This window comes from Podarcis melisellensis (genome assembly GCF_964234715.1).
Source record: "Podarcis melisellensis genome assembly, chromosome: 1".
In the NCBI taxonomy this organism is placed as follows: domain Eukaryota; kingdom Metazoa; phylum Chordata; class Lepidosauria; order Squamata; family Lacertidae; genus Podarcis; species Podarcis melisellensis.
Window position 1 is genome coordinate 49,713,474 of NC_138528.1, and position 27,659 is coordinate 49,741,132.

Consider the following 27,659-nt stretch of genomic DNA (forward strand, 5'->3'; position numbering starts at 1 on the left):
TCTTCTCAGAATGGAATAGCATCAAAGCTTCAGCTTTGTGTCTGATGTGGACTCAAACAAATGCCACGTGTTAATTTATTATGCATCAAGTGCGCTTGAGCAAATTCCTTTCCAGCTGACAGGTGCTGTAAATGGTGAAAACGCAAGCCAAGATGCTGGATCGTTCACTTTAGCAATCCCATAATCAGGATTGCACTATAAGCACAGGTGTATGAACCCACTCATTATTCTAAACTCGTAAAAGGATCGGCACACCACCTTTTTTTTGAATGATTTCCAAATAGCAAGCAGAACAGAAAATGCTCTGGTATTGATAATTTTTGCTTTAGAACACGTGTTTTGAGCATTGTTTCTGTCCACAGCAGGAAGACAGAGCACCCCTGACCTCCCAGCTGTCCAAGCCATCAGTCCCTACAGTTGCATCCTCCACAGATATGCTCCACAGTAAGCTTTCACAGCTCCGTGAGTCACGGGAACAATACCAGCACATTGATCTGGACTCCAATCAGACCCACTCTTCTGGCATTGGAACCACCACTTCCTCCTCTGCAGCATCCAATATTGATGACTTGAAAAAAAGACTGGAGAGAATAAAAAGCAGCCGCAAGTGAAATGGCATCAGACAGCGTGGCTGTTGAAGAGCTGTCCATCTTTAGTTTACTAAACTAGAAGTCTTCATAGTTAAGTGGCCTCATGTAGGCCTTCTGTATACAAACTGGTTTATGTGTATAATACAGCAGATCTTGGAGGAGGATCCAAGTCATTGTGGCACAAGTCTTTGTACATACTTTGCTTCTCTGTGAGCATTTATTGACCGTAGAAGACTGTCTGTATTAGTTTTAGTGTACAGAGCTGTAAACAACCATTCTCTTCAATCCAGTTTCTCATAACTTTATTTGTAAAGTTGTCTTCTCTTTCTTAGCTCTTAACTCTTAGAAGCTCTTCAGTGGTTTTCCTTTTATTTTTAACAACTTCTTCTCCATATAATCCTTGAACAGTTTCTGTACGGACGCATGGCATGAATTAACTAAGTGTCTTTTTGTAAATAAAGTTTGCATTAACTCTCTCTGGGAGCAGCAGTGGCTGTTGGTGAGAAATGTCCATCCATGTTCTTAGTTACAAGTGACTCAGCATTTCTAGTTTCCGTGAGCTGCTGTCTAAACCTTCACAGCAGATTAACTTTCATGGAGAAGCTGAGACACTAACATTGCAAGCATGCTTCAGGTTGAAGAAATCTTTGATTTCTATTGAGAGCACTATTAGTCTTGCCATGGCTTCCAGAATAGCGTGGGGCAGAGGCAGAACATTTCACCCCCTAAGAAACCACTTTTCAAGCCCTTCTCTGTATTTTAATCTAGTTAGTTTACAAGTGCTAGAATGCTCAGGTTCCTTTTAAGGATTTAGTTTCATCCATTTTTTTAACATGGTGGATGATCAGTATCCTACACTGGAGACATGTTGGCCTTTCCTCATACATGCTGGAGCCCAGAATATTTCAATGTGCTAATTTGCTCTTAGATATATTTTTAGCTCTGCTGTCAGCCTGAAAGTTTTGTAGTAAATGTATAATCAGTGATTGCTGCTAGTGGTTGAGAACATAGTCTTGGGGACGCTGTTTCCAAAATACATGTGTTCTCAGAAGGTGAATTATACTGTGGCAGTTGAAGGTCACGTGGATGTGGTTGTGAGGAATTGTTCTGGAGGACTTGCTGCTTTTATGTATGGGTTATGCATTTGTGTGCCTCTTACAATCTGAGACTCAGAACTGCTATAGCACACAGTTGTTGGAGTAATTTCTAGGTTAATCTTCCCTCCTCTGCCCCTGCCTTGGATATTTTGACATAAGTGGCATTGCATCGGCTTTAACACACTCCCAGAAATACCAGCTCTTTCCTGTGGCTGACAGAGATTTAATTTCATTTGCATTTCTTCGTGCTTGTTAGACGTTGATTAAATAGCATTTACTATTCAACCATAGTTTAGTGTTGCATCAAATCGAATTGGTTGTCTTTATAAACTTCGTTGGTCATTGTGTACACATTATGATCTGTATGCTGATTTGGAAGTGATGCCCATAAGCGGGCGCATCCCAGTGTGTGCATTATTTGCCTTCTGGGAGGACTCTGCACACTTCCCATTTTTAACTTGCAGTTTTTTTCAGTGGATGCCACTTCATATTGAATCAGCTGCCTTAGCTGGGGCTATGAAAGATTGAATCAGCACCCGTCAGCCACATCATTCTATAGCACTTTGGTGTGCCTTGCAGTGGTGCAAAATGCATACAGTTTGTGGGGCTCTGAGTTGCTGCTTGTGCACATCTAGTGATAGCCTCCTCTTGTAGCTGATGCCCTGTTCCTTACTCTTATGTTGGAGTTCACACTGGTATAGTAAGTGCAAGGAACGGGGAGGTAATGGTCATTAGAAATACAATTTGCAGGGGGGGGTGTATGTGTGTCATTAGTGAGATTTGGAAATGCAATGAAGTCTCTGGCAAACTTTGTTTTCTCTAAAAAGATGCTCTCCCCACCACTAGGTGTGGCTTTAGTTTTGATACATTCTTCCCTTTCAGTGCTGGTTTCAGAAATGCCCTATTTAAGCCACGTTTAGCTTAACCTAGAGCCAATGGAAATGTTTCTACAGTATGTTTGAATAAATGTTACATTTTACTACTAAAATTCTCTGTACTCCCTCAGTCTTGGTGATCTACCTATGATAGGTACTCAAGGAGAACTAGCTCCTTTGCCTACCTGTATCTGAAAGGACAACGTCTGATCAGCATCAGTATAAATAACAGGTTTTTTATGAATATAAACTATCTTAATAGCGTATGCACCATATCCTTATAGCACAATCGAAGCACATTCTTTCCTTCAAAGAATTCTGGGCAGTGTAGTTTATCGCTCCCAGATTTACAATTCTCAGCAACCCATAACAAATAGGGCCCAAAATTCTTTGAGGTGGGAAATTAAAGATATAGTGTGTATGCAACCTTTGTCAATATTCATGGAATTTGACTAGTTTTCTCCATTGTATCTTTTTATGATGCCTCACTTAGAAATGGTTCAATTTAGCAGCTGTGGCAATGGTGGGGTACATTTCTTTGCTTGCAGACACTACTGTTTTTTGTCTAATGCGATTGAATAAAACTACATCTCACAGCAACCACACCAAAGAACACACAAGCTGCCCTTTGGTTTACTCCCATAAATATCATAGGGTGGTGCTTGTAGTTTCACTCTGAACTTTGAATTATATTTTTGGATTGAAATTGCTGGAAGAAAACATATATCTGCTTTCTGCCCAGAGCCCTGAAACGGATGAACTGTAGGCAACTTCTTTTACTCTCTCCTTTTTGGAGAGAGCAAAAATGCAGGCTAGGTGTACTACCTTTGTTACTCTAAGATAAATAAGGCCACATAACTTACAACTTACAACTTATTATGCTAAGGTAACCCTAGTCACACTTGAGGATTTCCCATTGTATATTTTGAGGCTTGATTCTAAAAGATCCTGCATAGGGTTATCCTGCACAGCTATTTAACTTGCTCATTCAACCAGATACAGTACATTCACCTTAGTCACAGTTTTGCTTTACTAACTTTTCAAGTAGTACCTGTACTGCTAAGTTCACTTTTTTGCAATTGATGACAAAGGAGATTGAGTACATGGTCCAGAACCTTTATTGAGGTTTGTGCCAAAATACGTTTCCTTCCTTAGGCTTTTAGGTACCTGTCATGTTTGACCAGTATACATACATCTCTAAATCATTGTGCAGGTGCTGAGCTTAAGTTTTTTAATGCCCATGTTTCTCAGTAACCTTTTGCAACCATTTCTTCAGGCGGAAGACGTGGGTGTAGAATCCATATTTGCCATCACGATCGCAGCCTTCTCCCCATGAGACGATACCCGTCTGATACCACCGATTATCTGTTGGGTTCTGGAGAGAGGAGAGTGCAAGAGCACCAAGGAAGAGTCAGCATACTGGGGGAAAGCATATAGGTCACATAAAGAGGGCAAGCAGCAGCAGCAGCAGCAGCAGCAGCAGCAGGACTCTAGACTTTCAGAGCCCATAAAAGGTCCAGATCCAGGTATTTCGTACAGTGGAGCTTTAAGGGTGAGATTTCCTTTTAGAAAAGAGATACTCATAATCGCAAAGATGTGGGATGGGGGGCTTGTTGCCCAACAATGTGTGTGACTTCTCAATATAAATTCTCAATATAAATTGGATCCAGAAGCTTGTTTCTATGTCAGGTGGAAAGCTCCCCCCCGCCCCACTCCACAGAGGGTAGCATTCACTCAGAGCTGTAATGAGTGACCTGCTGACAGTGGGAGGGACAAAAGCCAATAGTGGGTAGGGCCAACCAGTCTCCACCCCACCCTGACCAGCAGACTGCCAAATAACAAAGAGGTTTCTCTTCACAGAGGCTGAAGTGATTGCTTTGTTTACTAGGCTCCCAGCATCCTTGCTGAAACATGAGCACTGTTCCTCTCTCAATGATCCAGTATTTTAAGCTCAGGGCCCACCAAAGAAGTCATGACATATGTCACCCTTTTGCGCCACTTGAGATTGATGTATTACGTCACTTGGAGCATTACACATACCTTCATGACAAAAGGGCCTCCACTGTCACCTTCGCAGGCGTCTCCTCTTTGAGAATCTTCAGGGCTGTACCCTAAACAACAAGAAAAGGCATTTGAGATTGACAATAGTGAATTCAATCTCTTCTGTTTTCCTTTTGCTGCTTTTCATCTTCTGATACTTAATCTTTTAGAAATCAGTGCCTGTGTACTGGCTTCTCAAGCAACCAGAAATCTTTTCCCAGAAAGTGGGGATCAGCCCTTAGTTAACTAAAAATGGGATCTAGCTCCATAAATTTCCCTGTTGCTTTCACTATTCTTCCATTTATTGTCATTTCAGTATGAATTGGGATTGGACTGTGTGTTTCTGTACAGCAATGTGAGGTAGATCAGATATGCTAGGGGACCCAGTTATGGATCTCTGCAGCCTGTTTTCATCACTCCATGTATTTGCTTCACCATGTGTATATCTGCCTCATATGTACAGGATACAAGCAAATTACCTGCTAAATGTATGAAGCACTCCTGTCTCACCTCTTGAGCTTCAACCTACTTTGTGTTTCTTCTTAGCTGAGCTTTGTCAAAGGCACAGCCTGGTGTCTAGCCTGGATTTTCATCACACTGCCCACATGAATACAATATTTCCTCTCCCCACTCCAGGCTGGGAGTTCCTGGCCTGTTGCAATTTTGCTCAGGGCCTGGTGCTAGCTTGGCCAAGTTTCTCACCTGACTGGTGGTGCCTTCCTTAACATTAAATTAGAGGACATCTTGTAGGCTTATGGGTCTTCCTATTTTGTGCAGCAGCTTCACTCAGGGAACAGTACTAGCCAGACCAAAGGGAAATATCCCTCCCTTAGACACAGCTGGAGGCCACTGAGGTATTGCCCAGTTTGTGATGGGAGGCCACTTGTCAAGATTCTCCAGTCAGGGAGTTCAGATTGTCACCAGCCAAGGGGATTGGTGGTAGGAGTATTTATATGGTGAAGGAGAGTTCTGGCTGTCTTACAGTGGTAATCATCTCTCATCCCAGTTCAGATTGGCTCATACTCTCCTTCCCTTGAAACATGTGGCTTGGGCTCACTTCCAGTTGAAATCGTTAGCATTTCCTTCAGTATTCCCAAACACACAGATACATAACCTCACCAGTTTCTCCCTCGGTTGAAAGAACGTATCTGTCAGGGGCTCAGGAGCAGAGGCACAGGAGAGGGAGGAAATGGAGAGCGAGGGGGAGGAATCCGAGGGGAGCGTAAGCGATGACAGTGGTCCGAGGAATTCCCTGAGTCTCTCCAGCGAATTGGAAGATTCACAGAAGGGGGCGCCCATGGCCAGAGCAAGGGGGGTGCCTAGGGGGACACCCCAGGAAGAAGGGACCAGAGGGGACTCAGAGCAGCAGTTGGAAATCAGGACCAGCTTCCCCACCAGAGCGCAGTGGGGGGGAGGAGTCCCAGGTATCGGGATCAGGCTGCTCACCACCAGCGAGAGGAGATGAGTCAGGATTGACCACGCCTCCATCGGAGAGCGCGGAAACGGTCGAGAGGAAGGTTGGAGGCTGGGCGCGCGCGCCAAGTTCAAATGTACAGGCGAGCGGCACAGCAGGTAGCCCGGATAGGGAGCCAGGTCCTAAAGCCCGCCGGAAGGAGGGACAAGAGTCAGGGGGGTCAGCGTCAGAAGAGTCCAGAAAGGAGGAGACCCCGGGGGGCAGAAGGACCCAGAGGAGGAAAGAACAACGGAAGAGGTGGAGTAAGGCTAGAGTCTTAAACTGGTGTACCGGGGGCGGAGACTCAGACGGAGCTTCGCCGGTCTAGGTTCTAGACGTAGAGCTGCACGCTGAGGCTTGTAAATGGAAACTGAACTTCAATAAAGACTTTTGTACATTACAACCGGCTAGCGTTGGTCCTCTGTGAGCTGGGACCTGGAGGCAGCTCTGACAGTATCAGATGCTAAGGAAAACGTACCTGCACAGAACATGTTGTCTGTGACTCTAATCTTGGTGGATGCCTTGCAAGTTTCCCGTGGCACAATAGGGAGGTTCACCTGCTGTAGTATGCCAGGCAGAGGTGACCTGCCAGAGGTCCATGTCTCTTGTAGGTTTCCCCAACCAGTCACACGCCCTTTGTATCCCGTTAGCATCAGGCTACAGAACAAAAAACAACACAAACCCCAGTAGCTTAAAATCATTTTGGCTGACATTTGTAGGCAAAACATGTTTCCTTTTGTTATGTATATGTAATGGTTTGTCTTAATCCTAATTACACTGCTCCAAACAAAAAACTGGTGTCTCTTGTGTGTGCTGAATTCTTCAGCAGAGACCAGGGTGCTACAGGAAGGAAGGCACCCACGGTGAAGTCCTCTGTAGGTATCTAGAGCACATAGGGAAGGAAGCAAGGCTAGACTCCAGCAATAAATGGCAAGTTACATCAAACAGGATGTTTCCATTTTGCTCTTTGCAAAATCCCGAGTTTTCCAGACTGGCTGTGCTCTCATTGTATTTCTTCAACTGTGGGAATAGAAACACTCCTTAAACACACACTGTCTGTCTCACGTGTGCATGACCCCTGGCCTACAAGGTGCAATGGCTGTGGATGTACAAACCACGCATACTTTACTCTGCATTCGGCCTCTTTTGCACACAGCTGCCACATGTGCATTCTATTAGGCAAGAAGAACAAACACCATCCCTACCAGTAAATCCATCATTTGTCTTAAGGTTCAGATCTTCCACCCCAGGTCTGCACATGGGGCTCCTTTTGCAATCAGTACTTTGGACTAGGCACTCACGGTTAAGATCCGTCTAAACTTAGGCTCCCTATTCATTTTGTACTCTTTGCCCATCTCTACTTTTTAATTCAGCGCAAATGGCTGAGAAGTGTGTGTCCGGCCAGCTTCCTAAAATCCTTCTGCTAGGATATCAAGTGTTCTACCCATTCTCTTTAGGCAACCCACCTTCTGTTGCAGGCAACTCCCTTCAGGAAACAGAACCCTTAAAGCAGGGGTGGGGAACGCTTTTCAGCTTGAGGGCCACATACCCTCATAAACTGTCTTCTGGGGGCCACATACCAATGTAGCTACTGCTACTACTGGGAAAATATGAACGGTTATGTCCTATATATAAGAGCTCCAGCTTCATTTGTCTGCCTTATTCAGTTCATGGCAACCAGCGCCTGTCCAATAAATTTTGCTGCCTGAGGCAAAGAACCAAATGGTGTCCCAAGTAGAAAACCCGACTGGACTAGTCTTTGGATTTTACTTCAGTAATGGCAACAGGACAGGGTCCTCTACCATGTCTGAGGACAGCAGGCTAGCTCAGAAGATGCAGGACAGCTTGAGTGGTACACAAACATCTTGCTGCTGCTCCCTACCACCCAGCATCCACTGCCTCAGTCTGCCTAATAGCAGGACCAGGCCTGGTGACAACTTGCATCCTGCTAGTGAAGACTACCCACCTTCAGTGGAAGGCAGAAAGGGATTCATTAGTCAATCCTAAGGTTGCCTTTTCCCAGTGTTGCTGCCATTCCAGATTTTATCAGGGGTAAAACTGGGAAGATGCATGTTTGAGGACACTCACAATCTACTTAGGTGATGACACAATGTCTGGATGGGCCAACTGTCCCCCTCACCAAAGGTTTACAAACCACTAACTTAACTTGACAGGTTCCCTATCATTTTGAATGGGGCTGCTCCCATTACAACCATCACCTTCTGTCTCCTTACCTTTGAACAATCTCTTTAGTGGGTAAACAGACTGGATGTATATAGTTGCTGAACTCAACGGGCTTCTTCAGTAGTAACAGTGCAATGTCCCGGTCTAGATTCTCCTTCCAATTGTACTTGGGGTGAATGATGACTTTCTCTATCAACATAATTTTCTCCATGGTCCTCTCATAGCTGAAACATTTCCCCAAAAAAGAGAGAGAAGCAATTGACATATTTAAATACTGTCATCAGGATGCCTTCAACTTGACTACAGTTTACAATAAGCCCAAGCCAAGTAGATGGTGAAATAGGACTTCTGGAGGCTCCTTAATTGTGGCAAGGGAAAAAAATACAGGTTGTATGTTCAGATAATGTGTCTCCATGGGAACTAATTGCTAGGGAATTACTTTTTGATACAGGAACACTCTGGGATGTACTGGATAGGAATGAAAGATTATAGAAGTGGGGGCATAAGCATAACCCCCTCCCCTAAGTAAGAATGATGTAATCTAGGTCTGTTGTTTTTTTCTGGGCAAGAGAACGAAGGAGACTACAGTTTTCAGTCAGAAAGAGCTGACTTTATGGGCTATTCAAGTTCAGAGAAATTGCCTTCAATAGAGTTGCCTCTCTCTGCAGGTCAGGCAATCAAACCGGCTTTCTGTATATTTGTCAATAAACTTTAAAAACGCCATAACCTTCCAGAGACCTCCATACAAAGGAAACCAAAGCTGGGTAAATGCTAAGCACCTGGGACTTCTGACCATTTGGCATAGTGGGGCAAGCCTAAGAATATTTAAAATGTGCATACTTTGAATTTAGTGTGTGGATGCATGACACCTTGGATCCTGGAAGATTTCCCTTGACACCAAGAAGCATGGTTAGTGTTCTGCATGCCCAGAATCAATTCTGACTAAACGTCAGGAAGAACTTTCTGGTGGCAAGAGATGTTTGGCAGTGGAACAGACTCCCACAAGAGGTGGTGGACTCTTTCCCTGGAGGTTTTTAAGCAGAGGTTGGATGGCCATCTGTCACAGATGCTGAGATTCCTGCATTGCAGGGGGTTGAACTAGATGACCCTCAAGGTCCCTTCCAATTCTACAATTCTAGGATTTTTGTCTGCGTCCCCAAATGGTTTTCCTTTTCCCATATAGAAAAGAGGCATTTATATAGAGCTCTTATGGCCTATGGTCAGTATGTAATTTGAAATATTTATAATTTCCTTGCCAATCTCTTACACCTTCCGGTCGTGTTTGCCAATCCGTACAATGATGTCGTCTTTAGTGAAATTCTTATCCCAAGGTGGGTAGAAGATGCAATGGGCAGCAGTTAGGATCCAGCGATTACTGATGAGACTGGCTCCACATAGCAGCTCCTGGGGGCTCTTCCTGAACAGCATCACTTGCCTAGAACAAAATAGGCAGGGAAAGAGAGGCAAGGCTCAGTGTCTTAGCCGAAATAGCACATGACCAGAGCACAGGCTGCAGAGAACAAAACAGACTAGCATCTTTCTACTGCACTGACAGGCCATTCTTGTGCTTCAAAGGAAGAACGAGGCAGAAACACAAATTGCGAAAGTCTCTTCCTAGAGTTGCTAGTGCCATTTACGGAGTTCCGAAAGGTCACCCATCCATGCAAAAGAGTAGACAGGCATGGGAAAGGAACATAAGCAAACCTCAGTTATGATGCTTACCATGGGGAACTGCCTTTTTCAGCATCGGATCCCTTCACAATTCGGCCTGCCAGATAGGAGTCCAGCAGCTCCTGCTCAGTCTTATCAGATACGTGCTGCTTCTCAAACAGAGGACGAGAACCACAGTCTGGAAATACAGATCCATTCTTCTGTAACTACCCAGTTCTCAAATGTGAACATACCTTTCATAAGCTAGCATTTCTGCTACAAGAAAATAATAATTGACGGTGACTAAGACATTGACCCGGAGCTGGAATTTTATCTCATCTTGTTGGAAAGGTGAACAATGGGAGTTGATTTGGAGCATAGGTTCAGTCCTGGACAGTCTATATAAAATGCTGTTTTTATTCCTTTCAAAAGGTTTACATGAGTGCCAGCTAGATTATTGGACTTATGCTATTCCACCCTTAAGTTAAGGGATGCTAAGAAACTCTGGCTGGATAGGACCATGTCTGAATGGATGGGGAGAGCATCCCCTTGTAGCCCACCTCCTGAATGTTCTGGGGGATCTTCTGGTTAGATGCTTCTGTTATAGCTCTGATCTCACTGGGGAATGGACAGGGTCATCAACAGTATCACCCCTAAGTGCCCACTCTGGCACCATGGAGCCTGAAACACACTTGGTTCTCCAATGAGCTTTGGACAATGAAGCACATCATGTGACTGCAACAGTACAAGCGGCATCTTGCACCAAGGCCAACCAAGTACAGGTCAGAGCATATGACACCATTGTGTCCTTGGGTCTGGCAGAGGTATTTTTTGTTTTTTTGAGCTAGTGAATGTTGGCTCCTATTATTTAGTTAGTTAGTTATTTAGTTAGTTAGTATACCGTCTTTCATTCACAACATAAAAATACAAAATGAGAACACAGAATACATAATAAAACAAACCAATAAGCCCCTCCCACAAAAACACTTAAAAGGATATAGGATGTTAATCAGCCATAGGCCTGGTTGAAAAGGAATGTTTTCGCCTGGCATCTAAAGGTGTACAAGGAAGGCTGTGAGTGCATGGAAAGTTTCTGATCAATTAAAAAGGTTCCACTGATTATATGAGGGGGAGCAGCCACTGTCTGAAAAGAGACATTTCCCTCCCCCCATTCACTCAAGAGGAATTGCCTCTTCAAAAATGATAGTCTGCTTCTTGCTTCAGCAGAACTGGGTTGAGCCATTCTCAGGCAGTGTGTGCTTGAGAAGCAGCAGGCACTGAATTGACATCAGGTTCTTTCATCAGATGGCATCTCCCTCACCGAGGCAAGTCAGGGCCACAGGAGAAATGGGATTTCATCAGGTCCAACCCATGCCATAATTTTCCAAAAATGAGATAAACAAGAATATTCACACCAACTAGGAAAAAATTAGCCTGAGGAGAGTTTGGAGAGATAACCAACCGTATAAGTGGCTGCTTCAATGAAGGCAGGAAAGCAAACTGGATTCTAGAAGAGCCTGCTTGCTTTTCTGCCTTTGACCACAAGGTGGGGCCAGTAACCACAATCAGCAAGAAGAGAAACCATTCCAGCCCCTGTGCCAATACAGTACAGTGGTGCCTCGCAAGACGAAATTAATCCGTTCCGTGAGGCTCTTCGTATAGCGGTTTTTTCGTCTTGCGAAGCAAGCCCATTGACAGCTTAGCGGATTAGCGCTACGGCTGTCAAGTGGCTTCCAGCGATCAGCTGTTAAGCGGCTTATCAGCAGAACAGCTGATAAGCGGCTTAGCGGCTTAAGAAAAGGGCGGAAAAAAGCGGAAAAAACCCGCGGGGGGATGCAAGATTTTTTTCGTCTTGCGAAGCAACCCCATAGGGGAATTTGTTTTGCGAAGCGCCTCCAAAACGGAAAACCCTTTCGTCTAGCGGGTTTTTCGTCTTGCGAGGCGTTCGTCTTGCGGGGCACCACTGTATTAAAAAAGGTCCGATAATTCAGCAATGTGTTGTACGAAGAAGCTGTGGCTTAATTAATTGTTATTTTTCTTTCTTTTGACTTTATCTTGGCCCTCTCACCTGCTTCACCTTGACCAAACGTCTTAGGATCAAAGAAGGTTTTGTGTTCTTGGACAGTAGTCCGGCCTGCTCTTTGCTCATCCTCATAATCGAAATCATCCACAAAACTTTCTGAAAGAGAAGACCGGGGCGGAGAAGAACTTAATTCACAGAAGAGTCAGTCTCTTCATTCCTGCTAAATCTACTTTCTACAATGGCCAGATACAAGCAGGGGCGGGGGGCTATCTCCTGCACTTTCAAAAGTTATGTGTGTGTGTGGGGGGGTGTTCAGCAGGTGTTTCTTGTATGGCCATCTCCTTTTCTACAAGAGGGGTAGGCAGAAGAAAGATTGGGATCTGTGGGGAGGTCTTGGGGTGATTCGCAATCTCACTCCCAGTTGTCTAGCAATAAGTTAAGCTTCCCATGCCATGTTCTAAAAGGATGAAAAAGAGTGATTGGGTGAAAATCCAGAGCAGGTTTGTGGTTCTGTTTACTGATCACAACTTTCTGGGCTCAACATGCATTCTTATCATATGTCTGCCTGGCTGGGACATTATTTTGCACTTGGCTGTGGCTGGTGGACCTCAGGGGTCAAACACACACACACACACACACGCGTGCACTGGTAGATCCTGCAAGCCTGCAATCTGCCCATCGCAGCTCTACATAACCATTAAAAGGCACAAAAGCCCTGCCTTCTGTTCTTCCTGGCCACCCTATCTACTTCCTACCTGCAGGCCACCAGAGAAAGCGATTAAGCTAGTGGAAGCCCATCAAATCCGTGTGAAGCTTTCAACACGTGCACACCAATACCAACATGCATACATGACTCCCAGCATGCATCTGGCTCTCCCACATAAACCATCCTCCCGTCTCATCTTAAGAAACTCCTCTTTACCACAAAAAGCAAAGGCCCGTCTCTTGCAGGCTCCTTACCGCAGTAGTTCAAGTCACAATAGTCAAAGGTCACGTTAGGATGGTTGATGTAGCACCAGACGCCTTCGTCGTCCTCATCAGGGTTGCGGCAATAATTCTGCACCAGGTTAGGATTGCCATGGAAGGGTTTCCCGTGGCTCATTGCTCTTGCTTGTTCTGAGGCCCATGGCAAGCACTGAGCCCTGGAAATGGTGACGGAGAGGGTCCCCGTATACTGCAGCCCCTTGTTTGGCACACAAGGCCCTTGCTTCTTTTGCTCTTGCGCTGGGGTCCTTGGGGAAATTGGAACCGAGGTCCGGTTCTCACCTGAAAAACGAGGAGCAAGGGAACCATGACCATCGTTTTGTTTAAGAAGTTCTCCTTCACCGTATCTATATTGGTTTTAGAAGGGAAGCTGTGCACATATGCCTGGAAGTGAAAGGAGGGACCTAATCAAACTCTACCTCAGACATCTTTAGGCAGCCGTGTTTAGGGAAGTTTTTAATGTTTGATGTTTTATTGTGTTGGGAGCCGCCCAGAGGGGCTGGGTGTCAGGGACTGTGCTGAGGAGGGCTGCACTGAAGAGGAATGATGGGAGCCTCCCCCCTTCCCCCTGCTCTTGAATCTTCCCAGGAGCAGAAGGACAGTATAGATTTGGAACAGTGGTTTGCAGAGGGACATAGTTCAGAAGGCAGAAGCTGGGAAATACTGGATGGGGAACAGCTAGGAGAGGAAACACTGAAAGAGAGAGAGTTAACAGACCCCCTTTCACTGGAAAGCGTCCATCCACTCAGCCCAAGGTCAAGGAGAGCAGATAAGGTGGCTGCTCAGAAAGCACAGTGGTTGCAAGATCAGGTTGCAAGATGCGAAAGTGACATGGGTGACTGGGGGGAAGTGGGTAGAACCCTTAATTGGGAGCACCTTCATTCCTGGAAATGGATTATTTGTTCTCTCACTGTGATCATTAAAAATTATAACTGGCAAGAGACGCCTTTTGCTTTGTTCCGCTTATCTACTGCCAAAGGGGGAAGCTGAGTCCCTGAAGCCTGACACTGGGGAAACCCAGCCAGATGGGTGGAGTATAAATAAATTACTACTACTACTACTACTACTACTACTACTACTACTATTATTATTATACCTGGAGCATCAGCACTAGACTCACCACACACAGGTACAGCACACTCTTCTGCGCGCACGACTGGGTTTCGGGTGTAGCACCAGGGACCCCTTGTGTTGTTGTTTGGATTCCTACAGTAGTTTTCAGTGAGGTTGGCACCTGGATGGCTTGTCGTGTTGAAGCTAAAAGAAAGCACGATACATTAGAGCGATACAGGGAAACAGAAAATCCCTTCTCTTATAGTTGGGCTTGCAGTAAGGGAACTCTGGATCTTGCGTCCAAAAGGACTGCGCTGCAGTTTATGGCATGTTCTACATGAAAAGCACTCCCTCGGAAGAAGAAAAAGAGGTGAAGCCCAGACACAGATAATCACGTACAGCAATCACATGTCTGCATTTCACTGTGCACGTACATCAAGAACAGCTATGACTGGCTATGGCTTCCCGCCCAGCATGTGCACACTGCATGTTCATGTACGCCAAAATGCACATATGCGTGTGCACAGATTTCAGATTCCACCCCCCCTTCCCCTGATGCAATTGGCTGGGCATGTCCTCCATTGGCTACCTTGCAGCTCACGGCTATTGGGAAGGGCCGCTGTGCTTATCTGAAGACATTCAAGCTTTTACTCAATTGTCCCTGTCGTCCGCATTGTTTTCATTCCCCTCAAACCACATTGCTTACAATTCCCCCTACCAAGGATAACTGAGGATAACACTTCATGCACTCATGACGACGCAGATGCTAGTCCTTGAAAGTTTTGTTTACGTGGTTAACTCAGTGATTCTCAAAGGTTTCGTCTCCTTTCCTCAATAATTTCTCTTCCCAGGAACTGCCATAGAAATCCTACATATTTCAAAGGCTTTTTTTGGGGGGGGGGAGGTTTCACATTTATTGTCATGCTACTCGCACCTGCGGATCCCCCTTTGCCCTAGAGCACACTAATATTCCCCTGTACAGTATTCCCTTGCGATTTGTGCTTCCAATTAAAACCCAAGATGCAATGGGCAGGCAGCTGGATCCTTATTCTCTGCTCAGTCTCTCCATCCAGTGTTGTGTGAAGGCAAATGGAAGTCAGGCTTGAGTTGCCTCCAGTTCAGAGGCTGGCCCTGCAAGCAAAGGGTGGCACAGAAATGTTTTTTCCCCCAAACAAACAAGCAAGCAAACTTACTCAGGCTTGTGAGGAAATTTGCTCGACCAGTACTGGCATTCAATTCCTGACTTGGTGAACGAAATGGATCCCCTATAATTCTGCCCAGCATCTTTGACACAGTCACCTGTTGGAATGAAAAATACAGGATGCAGTCAAATGGAACAGCTAGCAGCATATTCAGAGAGTCAAGACATCTCAGTGGTTTGGATGTAGGCTGATACACATAACAAGCGCTAGTTCAGAGGTGCTTCTATGTCCCCTGGTTTAGCTACACTTGATTGCTCTACACTTCAGAAGGGGCAGCTGAATCTGGGAACTGACTCCATTGAAAAGCATTATGTTTAATGGGTCAGTAGAAAGAACACAGAGAGAAAACGCTGTGCTTGAAAATACATGTTCTATCAGTGGTGAGAGTTTGAGATAGACCATTCACATAGGCAAACGTTCCTTGATCAAGACACATTTGGCACCCAATCCAAACACAAGCCTTTATATTATTGTATTTATATCTGATTATATATATTTTAGGGCACCTTTCAGGGTGCAACTCCTTCTGAAGATTATATCAACATGGAAAACCATTGAACTATTTTCAATATACAACATTTGCTCCTAGGCTGCCCTTGGTGCTGAAAAGAATATGAAGAAAGTGCTGGGCAATTTTTATTTTGTTTACATTTCTTGATTTCATATGGGGAGGAGGGCTGGATCCATGCTATACTCTGGAACAGCTAAGATGCTCCACAGACTTAGAAGGACCCCAACTAACTTCATAGGCCAGCACAAGGATTTCCATGTGCACAGTGGAGCATCCCCTCTTCTCCTTTCCCCACCCTCCTCAAATCCCCCTCCCTCCCCAAATTGCTCTGGAAGGATGGGGAAAACCCCAGAACAGGTTCAGGAGTGGGGTGGAGAGAGGAGAGGAAGGGAAAGATATGTTGAATAAACAGGAATCCTTGTACTGGTGGAATTGGTTAGATATTCATGCAATGTGTTTGTTACAGACTATAATAATATTACGCATTTATTATATTTGCTAATTGGTTTTCTTAACTGATAACCCAAAGTGATATTTGGGCACATCACACATTGCAGGAGACAAACATGTTTTTGTTTTTAGAGATACGCATGTGCAGCAAGGAACCAGGCTCTGCCTTCATCTCTTTTATACTACATGAATTTCAAAACCCATCCTGTCTCTCTCACAAGTTACAGTATTGTTAGTGTCTACATTAGGCAGCAGGTCTCCCCCATGCCCCGCTCTGCCACCAGCTGCCCTATGGGCAAGAATCCTGATGACTTGTTCTATCTTCATATTGTTTATTGTGAAATTATGAGTGTAGTTCAATGTTCCTTTAAGACACCTTGCAAGGATTTGTATCCTGAAAGCGGGGGGTGCAAGTTACTGCAATGCATATAATAAATGATATATAAATCACGCACATCTGCTAAAATGTGGTTTGCAGCAGTGTCCCTCTGCGAGGTTAGGAAAGAGAGAGGGACTCCCTGAGAGGAATGCTTCTCAGTGATCTTGCCTTATTTAGAATTTGCCTCCAGTCTCTTCAGAGAAAGCAGATTCCTTGTACTCACCACCGCCAGGGCATCACAGACTCACTGTTTAAGCTGCTTACCTTTCAGGCACTCATCAAGAGCTGTTCTGGGCTGCTTCTGAGACTTACATACTGGGGAGAGAATAATACAATTCAGCTTAAAGGGATCTTCAGCTTGTAAGAACAGCTCTGCTGCATCAGACCCGCCAAGACCCACCTAGTCCTGGCCATGGGAAGCTTGCAAGGGGGACTGAATGCAACAGCCCTCTCTGCACTTGTGATTTCCAGCAACTGGTACTCAGAGGCATGCTGCCTCTCTGATACCGAGAGCAGCACACAGCCATTGGGAGATAGGAAAGCAACTCTCATTTTGTGGCTCCAAAAGCCCCCAAGGGGTGAAATCCAACTGTGCCTGTCTGCCAGTGTAATTGACTTCCCGTTTGTGCAGCAGGAGATCTCCTTCCTCTCTTCTCCACTGCCAATCCTACAAATCTGCTGTGGAGGATTAGGAGACCACCCACAGCAGATTTATGGGGGCTTCAGGGGGAAAGAGAAGCAAAAATTCCCATTGCACAGATGTCACGTGACACTGGATTTCACCCAAACATTGGGCAAGGATGAATTAGGGAGAAGTTTCTGTTTCTCCATTTTTAAAACAGATGAACAGTCCAGCCTTGCCAGTAAGAAACCTTTGGCAGCTGCTGCCAGTGCCAACTTAATGAATATGATGTGTTGCTTAGGGATAGGCAAATAGCATGGGAGAGAGATTGAAAGGATCAATCCTATGCCGAAGGAAGGATCTAGCCAATGGGTGGGAGGACATTGGCAGCAGCAGGAGATGCAAGTTGACCAAGTCCAGCTGACCAAGAACTAAACATGAATGGATGAAGAGCAGCAACATGAAAAACTTTGAAGCTTGGCATGGTGATAGTTACTTGACTTCCACAGCAAGAGCTCCAAGATCAAATATGGTAGCAGAAGAAGGAAGAATTAAGATATGCTACTATTATGCTTACAACTTTATCATCCGATGCATGTTTACTTGGAGATGTTCTGCTGATTTTAAAGGATTTAACTCCAAATAAGTATTTGCAGGAACTGCTGCTCTGGGATATGCTATAATACTGGCCATTGACGTAGAGACATAATTCTCCAGAGCCTGTGAAAGCCAGATCTTGGAATAAGGTTCAGTGGTAAATAATATACAAATAGCAAGGGTATTTGACAGGAGCTTTAGACATGCATACCTGAATATTGTGCCCAGAATATATCCTGCAAAACAAAAGTACTCACTTAGAAAGAAATACCCAAGAATGAGTAAGTCAACTGATGCAGTTCTACAGTACTGCTGATGCTAGAAAGGTCTTACCCTGTAAGCTGTCAGGATGAGACACCACTTTGAGCTCTTTGGAGGCAGCATGAGATATGATTGTCATGACTCAGCAAGAGAGAGGACACATCTGATTTTGTTTCTGCCATCAAATTAAATCTATTGCAATTATGAGATGTATATAGCTCAAGGGTAACTACTGCATGAATTAAACAAGCCCTCAGCCAGCCTTGCATATGTTGTTAGACTCCAGTTCCTATCAGCCTCAGCTAGTGTGGCCAGTGGACAAGCGATGATGGGCGTAGTAGTCCAACAACATCCACCCATTTTAGAAGTACAAATTTAGATCTTTGACATGGCTAGCCAGTATATTTTAATATAACAACCTTTAAGGTTTGGCTGAATAGGGTGGTGGCATCTGCACCGGGCCTGTCCCCACTTAAATCCTACAGCAGGTTTCCTCAACCTCGGCCCTCCAGATGTTTTTGGCCTACAACTCCCATGATCCCTAGCTAGCAGGATCAGTGGTCAGAGATGATGGGAATTGTAGTCTCAAAACATCTGGAGTGCCAAGGTTGAGGAAGCCTGTCCTATAGTATCACCCAGTCTTTAGGAACAAGGGGAAGTCTTACAATAATGTCCTGTCAACTATATTGCTTAATGGATTATTATTTACAGAAACCGTTCCTGTTGTCTATAGCATATATAAAAACATGTATGGGGATAAACACTTTCCTTGGTTATTGGGCTTCCAGTGGAGGTCATTTCTCATCTGTTCCTCTAAGAGAAGAGATGCTACCAGACAATGGACTCCTTTTGAATGACTGGTCAAAGATACAACACATTATGTAAAGGGAATGATTTCTATATTTTACAAATTTATTATTAATGCCTCATTTGGGGCCCAGAGTCAAAAATCATGATGGGAATTTAATTGGGACATACATCTGAGAAATGTAGTGGTGTAGAAGAGCTGGAAAAAATGTCACATTTGGCTACCAATGTGCCCCTTTGATTTCAGATAGTACATGGGTAGATGAGTCTAAAAAGCTCAGGACACAATTTTTTCACAGCCCTCTAGCAGCTATGGTGGCTAATTTACCAGAAGTAACATATTTAGTGTTAACTCTGGAAGTGTATACTTGATTTTGACCAAACTAAGCCTCCTAGATTTATTTTTTATAACTCTTTATTATTTGTAAAGGGTATCTTTGTTTGAACAATTTATTATCCCTTTAGAGCTCCGCTGGGTCTTTGTACTTTGTCCTTCCAAGCTGTGATGCATTGTGGTTTAAATCCCTTATTATTTGTTTCTTTTCTTTTTGCTATGTTTGCACTTTTTGTTGTTATGAAATTAATAATTTTTTTTATAAAATTACAACATCTGGAAGGAGACTGGGGAATTAAAGAAGAAATCCACTGTGAAATCCTCACAATGGTTGCTGGGCCCTTGAATATGTGAGTTAACAGGCCTTGTTCTGCAGGAAGGAAAATGGAATGATACCTACTGTTTGGGCATTAGACTCAATGGCTTCACGGGCTTCTTCATAGCTGCACACTTCCTCCAGGCACTCCCGTTCTAGATTGCCTTTGCGCACCTCTTCTAGGTATCCTTTGTTGGCTCGCCTTGAGCGCTTCAGCAAAGAGAGTGCTTGCTTCTGATCGAGAAAGACTAGCAAGAGCAGAACACCCATCAGTCAGTCCTTAGCGTGGAGGCTCATTCACTGGGGCAATTGTAATTCTGAAGGACCATTGAGTGGGAAGGACGCTACAGCCAGCCCTCTCCTCTAAGACATGATTAACCACCACAACACAAACACAGACGGATCAGATGACACAGTCTGGACCTCAGTGGTCCAGAAGCAGAACTGGGCACCTGCAGAAAGCTGCTACGAAGAAAATTTCCAGATGATTCAGCCCACGGAGGTACACCACACATGGTGGAGAAGGGCAAGCCATTGTCATGTTTTCAGTATAATGTTGCATGTTTCAGGATATCAGCTCTGCATTCCTACAATGCTCTCCCCTTTGTAGGCTCCAGCTCCCTGATTACAGATGTAATGCATTCCCCAACCGTTGACAGTCTTGTGTTACAACAGACAAAACAGGAAGTTCTGTCAAATGCCCAGTTTTCACTTTTAGATCTCAATGGGGCTGATCCAACACTACTGTCAGTGGAACTCCATGTGTGCAGCGCTGGATACAACCCAGTGTGAATTTCTCACCTAATCTTCACCTATATGACATTTATTTATTTCAACCATTTGCATGCCTCTTGACTGCAGTCATTTCTAAGCAGTGTGCAGGAGACCCAATACAATAGGAATAAACATGAGTTTAAACTATACAATCAGAATTCAATTAAAAAAACTGCTGGAATAAGAAAAAAAAGTATTCACAAAGCACCAAATAGAAAATAATATTTCTAGTCTATTTTGGTCTTATGGTAGTAGAACCAAGACTCTTGTTCAGTTTAGTATCAGGGTTGTGCCCAGAACTGACCACTTCCAAATGGTAGGTCTCTTTCTGTTCTCTGGACACTTATCCTATTCCTGTTTGCACAGAAAAACATATTTACTCAGCCCTCGTCCTGTGTGCCTCTTTGCTGGCACGTGTGCTGGTCTCTGTTTGCCCACCACAGAATCTGAACCTTTGTAGTCCTCTCATTTCCCTTTTTCACATTCAGACATTAGAACTTTTCAGTCTTGGTCAGGGGTGGGGAATGTCTGGCCTATGAGGCTAAATAATTAGGCCATGTTGGTCAAGCCATGCCTACCTGCCATTCATCTGATGATGCTAGGCTTTGATACTAGGTGATACTAGGTTTGAGCAGGTAAAAGGGAAGCTAGGCTGGAACAAAAGAAGCTCCTTAAGATGACTGTTCAATGTTTCTGAAGTCCTACCAACCAGCTGATTGGTGGGGCTTCAGAAGAGCTGCACACTTGTCTTTTGAAGCACCAACAATCAGCTGTTTGCTGGGACCTCAAAGCATAGGGCATGGCTCTTTGCAAGCTCCTTTCAGAGGCCTGCATGAAGCTTTGAACACCCAACAACCAGCTGATTACAAGGAGTTAAAAGCACCATGTCACCTGACATAATTATAACATCAGCTGATTGGCAGGTATGTCCCCTACCCACCCATCAAATTTGGTCTGTGGGATGGGTAGGGGTATAAATCCCCCCTCCATCTGATTAAGGTCTAGCAATGGTTGCTGAAGGATGAGAAGAATCACAGAGCTACCCCACAGCGGAAAGCATCAAGCTAAGGGTTGGGTTGGAACAGAGGCAGCCTTCTCCAATCTGGTGCCCTCCAATATTGTCAGACTCCTACTCCCATCAGCCTAACAACAAGTATAGCCAACGGTCAGGGATGATGGGAACTGTAGTCCAGCAAGATCTGAATGGTATCAGGTTAGGAAAAGGTGAGACAGGGTTTCTGACCAGGTCTCCTCTATTGGAGAGAGAAACAACAGGGTGCCCTGTGGCAGCTTGAAGGCCAACAATTTAGCAGAAGAGTCCACTGTGTCATTTTTTAAGATGCCACAAGACTCTGTTGCTTTGGCTGCTGCAATAGACTAATACAACTGCTGCTTAGGAAGCTGCCATTGCAGGCATAAGGCTGTATCCAATGCAAACCACTGAAATTGATAGACGTGAACAACATAAAACAATTCTTTTCAATGCATTACTTGATGTTTTGCTTATTTGGATACAACCCAGAGGGCACACCCTGCTTCTGAAGTGGTTAAACTGCATACACATGCCTCTCCACAAAAAGGTACTTGAGGAGTACATTTTAATATTTTGGTAAGTGCTATGTTCCTGCTAACTCTATTAAGAGTAAAGAAGAGCCTACCTGTTAAGATAAAGAACTCCAACAAAGAGGCGTCCATTGGGGAGCCTCCCCTCCCCCCCCCCCGTCCCATCAATCTTCCAGCAAGAAGCATGGAAAAAAGACACACTATCATGGGATGTAACTCCCGTGTGTTTGGTTATTCAGGTGGGCATACTCAAATACAAAAGCTAAACGATAACTGGTCTGGAGAGAGAGAGTTCTGGCACAGCGCTGCCCCACCTCCACCATCTTTGCTCAATTATCACCCGAGAGCCTTCCTGCTCCAAAGCTGGGAGTCTCTGAAACATGGAGTGACATGCCTGCCACATCCTCTCCATCTCAGCCATGCCATGCCAGTCTCTTTCAATGGGGCTGCTGCTGGGATTCAGGGCTGTAGCTCAGTTGTAGAGCCTCCTTTAGCATGCAGAAGGTCCTGGGTTCAACTGCTGGCATCTCCAGATAGGGCTGGGAGAGACCCTGGAGAGCCACTGCCAGTGAATGTAGACAATAAGAGATAGATGGACCAACGGTCTCAGTATAATAAAGCTTCCTATTTTCCCTGGATGCTTGATCTGCCACACTGAACTTCCAATGTAGGAGGCCAACAGAATGAGTATTGCTATCTGCTCTACTGGTCAATTGCAGCACAAGCCTACACATTTTCTTAGAAACCGCAGACTTCAACATTAATCCCCTTAGCACATGTTCTTAGGATTGCTGCCTGTTCACTGCTGAGCAGGCTGATTTCTTCAAACTCGCCCCTCCCTTCCTCTCCTTACCCTGGTTGTAGCTCAGTGAGAGGTCCAGAAGAATGGCAAGGAGAAGGGTCCTCAGCATTCTGGTTCTGCTCTGTCCCATTGCGTGTGTGCCTGACTGCAGGAAGATTGCAGAGGAAATGGATGAAGAATGATTGCAGCCCAGCCTGGGTTAATGTTGAACCAGGATGAAGAAACAGGAACCAGGTCACAGTGTGTCAGGGACAGTAAGTTTGAGGATCTCACTATCTCACCCATCCTGGTTTTTCTCTCCCACCCTTGCATTTTTGCTTTCAGGTGCCTTGGTGGCACAAGCAGCCAATGGAACAAGAACAATTCCATCCATACATTTACAGTAGATTGTTTGTGGTCTCAGACCACCAAATAAACATGGACTGATATTAGGAAACAACATGCACATCTTATTATTACGCCATTATTTCATAAAGCAGAGGACATTTGGCTATCCTGGCTTAAAATAAGGGAACTGCCATTTGTTTAGAAAACCCTCCTGTTGCAGATATTTAATCCAGATGCCAAAAGGTCTATTCCCTGTATTTACTTCTGTGATCCTGTTCTAGAATACACTGAGAGACTGAATTTCTTCTCCCTTCCACAATTTATAATTCTTTGATTCTTGGATGTCTCTCAGCAAAAATCCAGTGAGATCCCCTTGACTTCTTTCTAAATGCCCGAAGAGAGGTGCTTGATTATATGTGTGTTGGAGAGGAGTCAAAGAAGTCAGAACAGATGGAAGACACCAAGGAGTCAAGTCATTCAATATTTGCATCCTGTTTAAGTTCATTTGTATTTTTAAAATTTCCCCCGTTTAATTGTGGTTTGGACATAAATGAACTTAAAACAAATATTTGGTATACTGACCAGCCACTTTTAATGGGTAAACGTAATTTTCAAACAGATGCATGTCATAAACTCTTTAAGATTGTAGTGCAAGTCCTGTAAGGTGAATACAGATGAGTAACTATTGTATTCACTGAACACGATATTCAGTATTCATTGAATACAATATACAAAACTGAATACAAAAACTTCATTGGGTTCAAATGGGTATGGAAAGGCAGCTAAACTCAAAGGCCCAGAGCACCTTTCAAATGAAGATAGGCTTGATAACATGGGGTGTTACTTTAAGAAGGAACACAGAAGTTTGTAAAATCATGATTGCTTGGAGCGAGCAGCTAGAGCGAAATGTCTTCTGCTTTCATAACACTTATGTACACCCAGTGTAGCTGATGGACTAGGTGCAGGACTTTAAAAGGAAGCACTTCTTCACACATAATGTAAGACAATAAGATGTGAGGATAGTCACTAGCAGCGTGGCAACTTCTTAAAAGGATTAGGCAAATTAATAAAGGCAAGGTTCATCAAAGTCTACTTTAGTTCAATGCAGTGCCAGAACTCACCATGAAAGCCTCCCTCATTCTCTTAGTATGGCAAAGGCACCCACCTGACAGGTGCCAGAACTAAGTTCGAGTGAGTTCCCCCTGAAAATAGCCCTGGCTAAATTGAAACCTCCATTTTCAGGGGCAGCACAGCTCTGACTATCAGATGAACAAAATACCACAGAGTGACTATTACCTTGCTTATGAGCTTCTAGAGACATCTGACTGGCTACTAGAAACAGAATGCTGGACTTGATAAATCCAGGAAAGCAATTCTTATCTTCAAATTTATTGAGATGAGTCCCACTGATAAAATAATTAAATTAGGAGTCAGTACAGTTAGATCTTGAAGTTCTTAGTAGCAGCCTAAGGCCATAATCTGAGCCATATACTCTTGATCAAAAGAAATTAGCAACATCAAATTCATCACTTGGAATTTAGGTCTTTGGAGATTCCAAATTAGTCCACTGTTTAGTAAAACAGGTCCCTACCCTGTCCTCATCTGAGACAAACTAAGTGTAGGAGGAGCTTAGAGAACTATCAATCTCAGGCCCCTTTCTCTCCCTCTTCTCTGTCTCTCTTCTGTAATGGTCTTCTAGTCAGTATTTGTTATCTCCATTGTGCGCAAGTAAATATTAGCATTAGGGTAGCTGGGAAGTGACTCTTTGGCCACTTGTACAAAGAGCAATTGCACAGTCCCCACCTCCAACAGATTGCAGAGTTTGAAGAACACAGAGTCTCTTTCTGACACACAATAAAACAGAGAGATTTGAGAAATGCCCAGTTCTGGGTCTAGCTTACTGGGATATTTAGGCAGAGCCTAAGTTCAACCACAGGAGAACATCCAGACAAAGAGTTCTGGCCCATGTATGAAGGGAAACTTTTGAAGAACATTCACAAGCTGTCAAGACTACAACACAGCTTCCTGTAACATCTTCTCAAACCTGAACTTTTGTGAAGGCTGAGATCAGACTAGTAGTCCTCCTTAGTTCAGCATTTCTAACTTCCTGAACAAGTCCCCTTTTCACCTTATAACATCTGCTACAATCACTTTCCCATTCCTACATACAGTGGTACCTTGGGTTACATACGCTTCAGGTTACATACGCTTCAGGTTACAGACTCCGCTAACCCAGAAATAGTTCTTCAGGTTAAGAACTTTGCTTCAGGATGAGAACAGAAATCGTGCTCTAGCGGCGCAGCAGCAGCGGGAGGCCCCATTAGCTAAAGTGGTGCTTCAGGTTAAGAACAGTTTCAGGTTAAGAACGGACCTCTGGAACGAATTAAGTACTTAACCCGAGGTACCACTGTACAGATCTAGTAAACATTAATAAGTGCCAATCCATCAGGTTGCAGCAGAAAGAAAGATGGGAAGCAGAACCACTCAATTATCTCAGCTGAGAGGCTATCTCCATTTGGCTCCACCTCTCCTTGATTTGTTTACGTTCAGGCTGGTCTTTGCAATAACTTCGTAACTTAAAAACTGGTACCTTCTAAACATGACACAAAAGATAGTAAACTATCTTGTGTGTTCGAGCCCTTACATAAGTGGCTCAAAGAGATTTTTTTGTCTGAGGCATTCTCACAGGACCCCCAACCCCTTGTTTTCAAACCATGTGCACCATGCAGACAAGTGCATATGCTTAAAAGACTGGCATAAGACACCTCCCTCCAGTCCGTGATTGGTTGGGATCAGTGCAACCAACAAACGTGCTTGACACCACATCAGCAATGACAGAAGACTGAGACTCATGCATGCATTTCTTGGGTTTTGGCATCAGCAAGTCACTTTGCAGCTGTGTCAATATTGATACATGGAAAAGCTACACCACTCTCTTGGAAAAGACAAAAAAAACATACATGCCAGCCATTCTAGATCACTGCTCCAAATCCTACTGCCTCAAAAGACTGCTTCCTTTGTGACTGCTTGTAAATGTACCACTGGGTGAGCCCAACAGCAGGAAGTCAGTACTGTAATCTCAAGCATCTGTTTACTTTATCAAAACGGTTTGGAAATGCGGGGGTAGCAGAGACATGGGAAAAGCAACAAGTGTAGTTATGTGACCTATTGCTGCCAGAACGAAATGACAGCTGGCCCATCCTAAGTATCCAAGAAGGAACATGTGGTAAATGAACACCACTTTGCAGAGGCTGTGACCATATAATAAACTATATTGTTGACAATGGGAGCCACCTAGCGAATGAATAAACCCAAGTGCAAATCTCAATATATTTTCTGGAAATAGCAAAGCGCTAAGGAAGAACTGTTAAAATGTCATATTGGACCACAGACACTCGCAATCCAATTTCTACCCAGCTGTGAAGATTTGGCTTTGGGCAATTCAGACTCTCTTGGCTCAGTTTCCTATGTGTTAAAATACCCGACTGGCCTATCACCACAGGATGCTGGGAAGAAGAAAATTATTCTCAAGTAGTGAATATAACCGCATAAAGTGATATAAAAATGGAAAATAAAAAAATTCCCATCCAACATTAATTCAAATTAGCTTGGACCAAAACTACTAACTATACATTGCAACACTATGGTGCAACATGACCTCCTGACAGGAAGTCTGTGATACTCACTGTCAAGGAAAAGCTAAACAAAACAAAAGTAGAAAATTTGGCAAAGTACTACGTTAAATCGAGACAACGTAATTAAGCATCAATTTCATTTGTCATTGTTTTTATATACTGTAATGAAATGGGTTACAGGCATAGCAAAGATCTTCCTCAGTGATTTACTTCCATGTGAATGAAAACTGTCACCATTTGAATCTTGCTCCTGCAGTATGAAGTGGTCTAATCCAGCAACACATAGCAACTGCTGAGATGATATTTACCAGCTCCAATGAACGGGTTTGATTTTTAAAGCAAACCTTTGGATTACAGTTGCAGCCACTCTGGGATCTACATTTCTCACTCAGATTGCAATGTGTTGATTTGGGCAAAACCCAAACACTGTCTTGGTAGGTATCAAACAAACGTCTCTGGGCAGTCAGGACCCCACATCATGGTAATAATATACATAACCAACAACCACCATTTGGCTAGATTGCATGGTGACTATCACAGCATCACCAGCACAAGCCCATGGAGAGGTATAACTGGCAAAAGAAACACCTTTATGTTCTGTCTGAGTCACGCGATTGACTGCATGTGCTACCACCGCAATGTTTTTGAGAGCTGCTTATATCACCAAGAAATGTGGGAGTTGGATCTTAGCCAATGTTGTCATTAACTGTAATTAAAGCAGGCATCTGATGGCTTCATCCCCTACTCAGATGCAGCAAGTATCAAGTTAAAGCACATCTAAGCACAGCTTGGGCAAATGAGTCAGGGGCATTAGCTTCCTGTTATTTATACCTTTGAAGCTAAAGAACTTTGAACCCTCACTGGTGTTGACATAATCCTTGCACACCTCAGAAAATTGTTGGAAGTTCCTGCTCTTTTACTTTAAAAAAAGATATACTTTCTACTGCATTAATTTTTGGACCATCTGTGTATAACTATGTGGGAATCTGCAGAATCTTCACCACTCAGTCAGTTTTGCCACGTTTTCACTAAACGTATGTAACACACAAGCAGAACTGGTACAGTTCCTGACAGTGGATCAATTTGAAACAAATTCTGCTAGTATAGAAAAGATGCATAGTGAAGGCTTT

General features: G+C 44.0%; 2 protein-coding genes across 5 annotated transcripts in view; one reads left to right on the plus strand and one right to left on the minus strand.

The window, feature by feature from the left end:
* The window catches only part of CKAP5 (cytoskeleton associated protein 5), a 45,178-nt gene extending 42,503 nt beyond the window's left edge, over positions 1-2,675 (plus strand). For 2 of the 4 annotated variants that reach the window (XM_081900421.1, XM_081900423.1), the window contains one exon: positions 363-2,675. In XM_081900421.1, the coding sequence (XP_081756547.1) occupies positions 363-611 (249 nt within the window). In that variant the 3' untranslated portion in view covers positions 612-2,675. The remainder of the gene's footprint in view (positions 1-362) is intronic. The other 2 variants (XM_081900422.1, XM_081900424.1) reach the window with 2 other exon arrangements.
* Positions 2,676-3,662: 987 nt separating this feature from the next.
* The window catches only part of LOC309354894 (uncharacterized protein), a 34,062-nt gene continuing 10,065 nt past the window's right edge, over positions 3,663-27,659 (minus strand). Inside the window, exons 7-20 of the mRNA XM_081885157.1 lie at positions 22,619-22,763; positions 19,513-19,676; positions 17,922-17,946; positions 16,756-16,806; positions 15,143-15,248; positions 14,017-14,153; positions 12,873-13,178; positions 11,958-12,068; positions 9,962-10,088; positions 9,507-9,674; positions 8,290-8,463; positions 6,534-6,712; positions 4,603-4,673; positions 3,663-3,937 (exon numbers count right to left, since the gene is read on the minus strand). Of these exons, the coding sequence (XP_081741283.1) occupies positions 3,794-3,937; positions 4,603-4,673; positions 6,534-6,712; positions 8,290-8,463; positions 9,507-9,674; positions 9,962-10,088; positions 11,958-12,068; positions 12,873-13,178; positions 14,017-14,153; positions 15,143-15,248; positions 16,756-16,806; positions 17,922-17,946; positions 19,513-19,676; positions 22,619-22,763 (1,908 nt within the window). The 3' untranslated portion in view covers positions 3,663-3,793. The remainder of the gene's footprint in view (positions 3,938-4,602; positions 4,674-6,533; positions 6,713-8,289; positions 8,464-9,506; positions 9,675-9,961; positions 10,089-11,957; positions 12,069-12,872; positions 13,179-14,016; positions 14,154-15,142; positions 15,249-16,755; positions 16,807-17,921; positions 17,947-19,512; positions 19,677-22,618; positions 22,764-27,659) is intronic.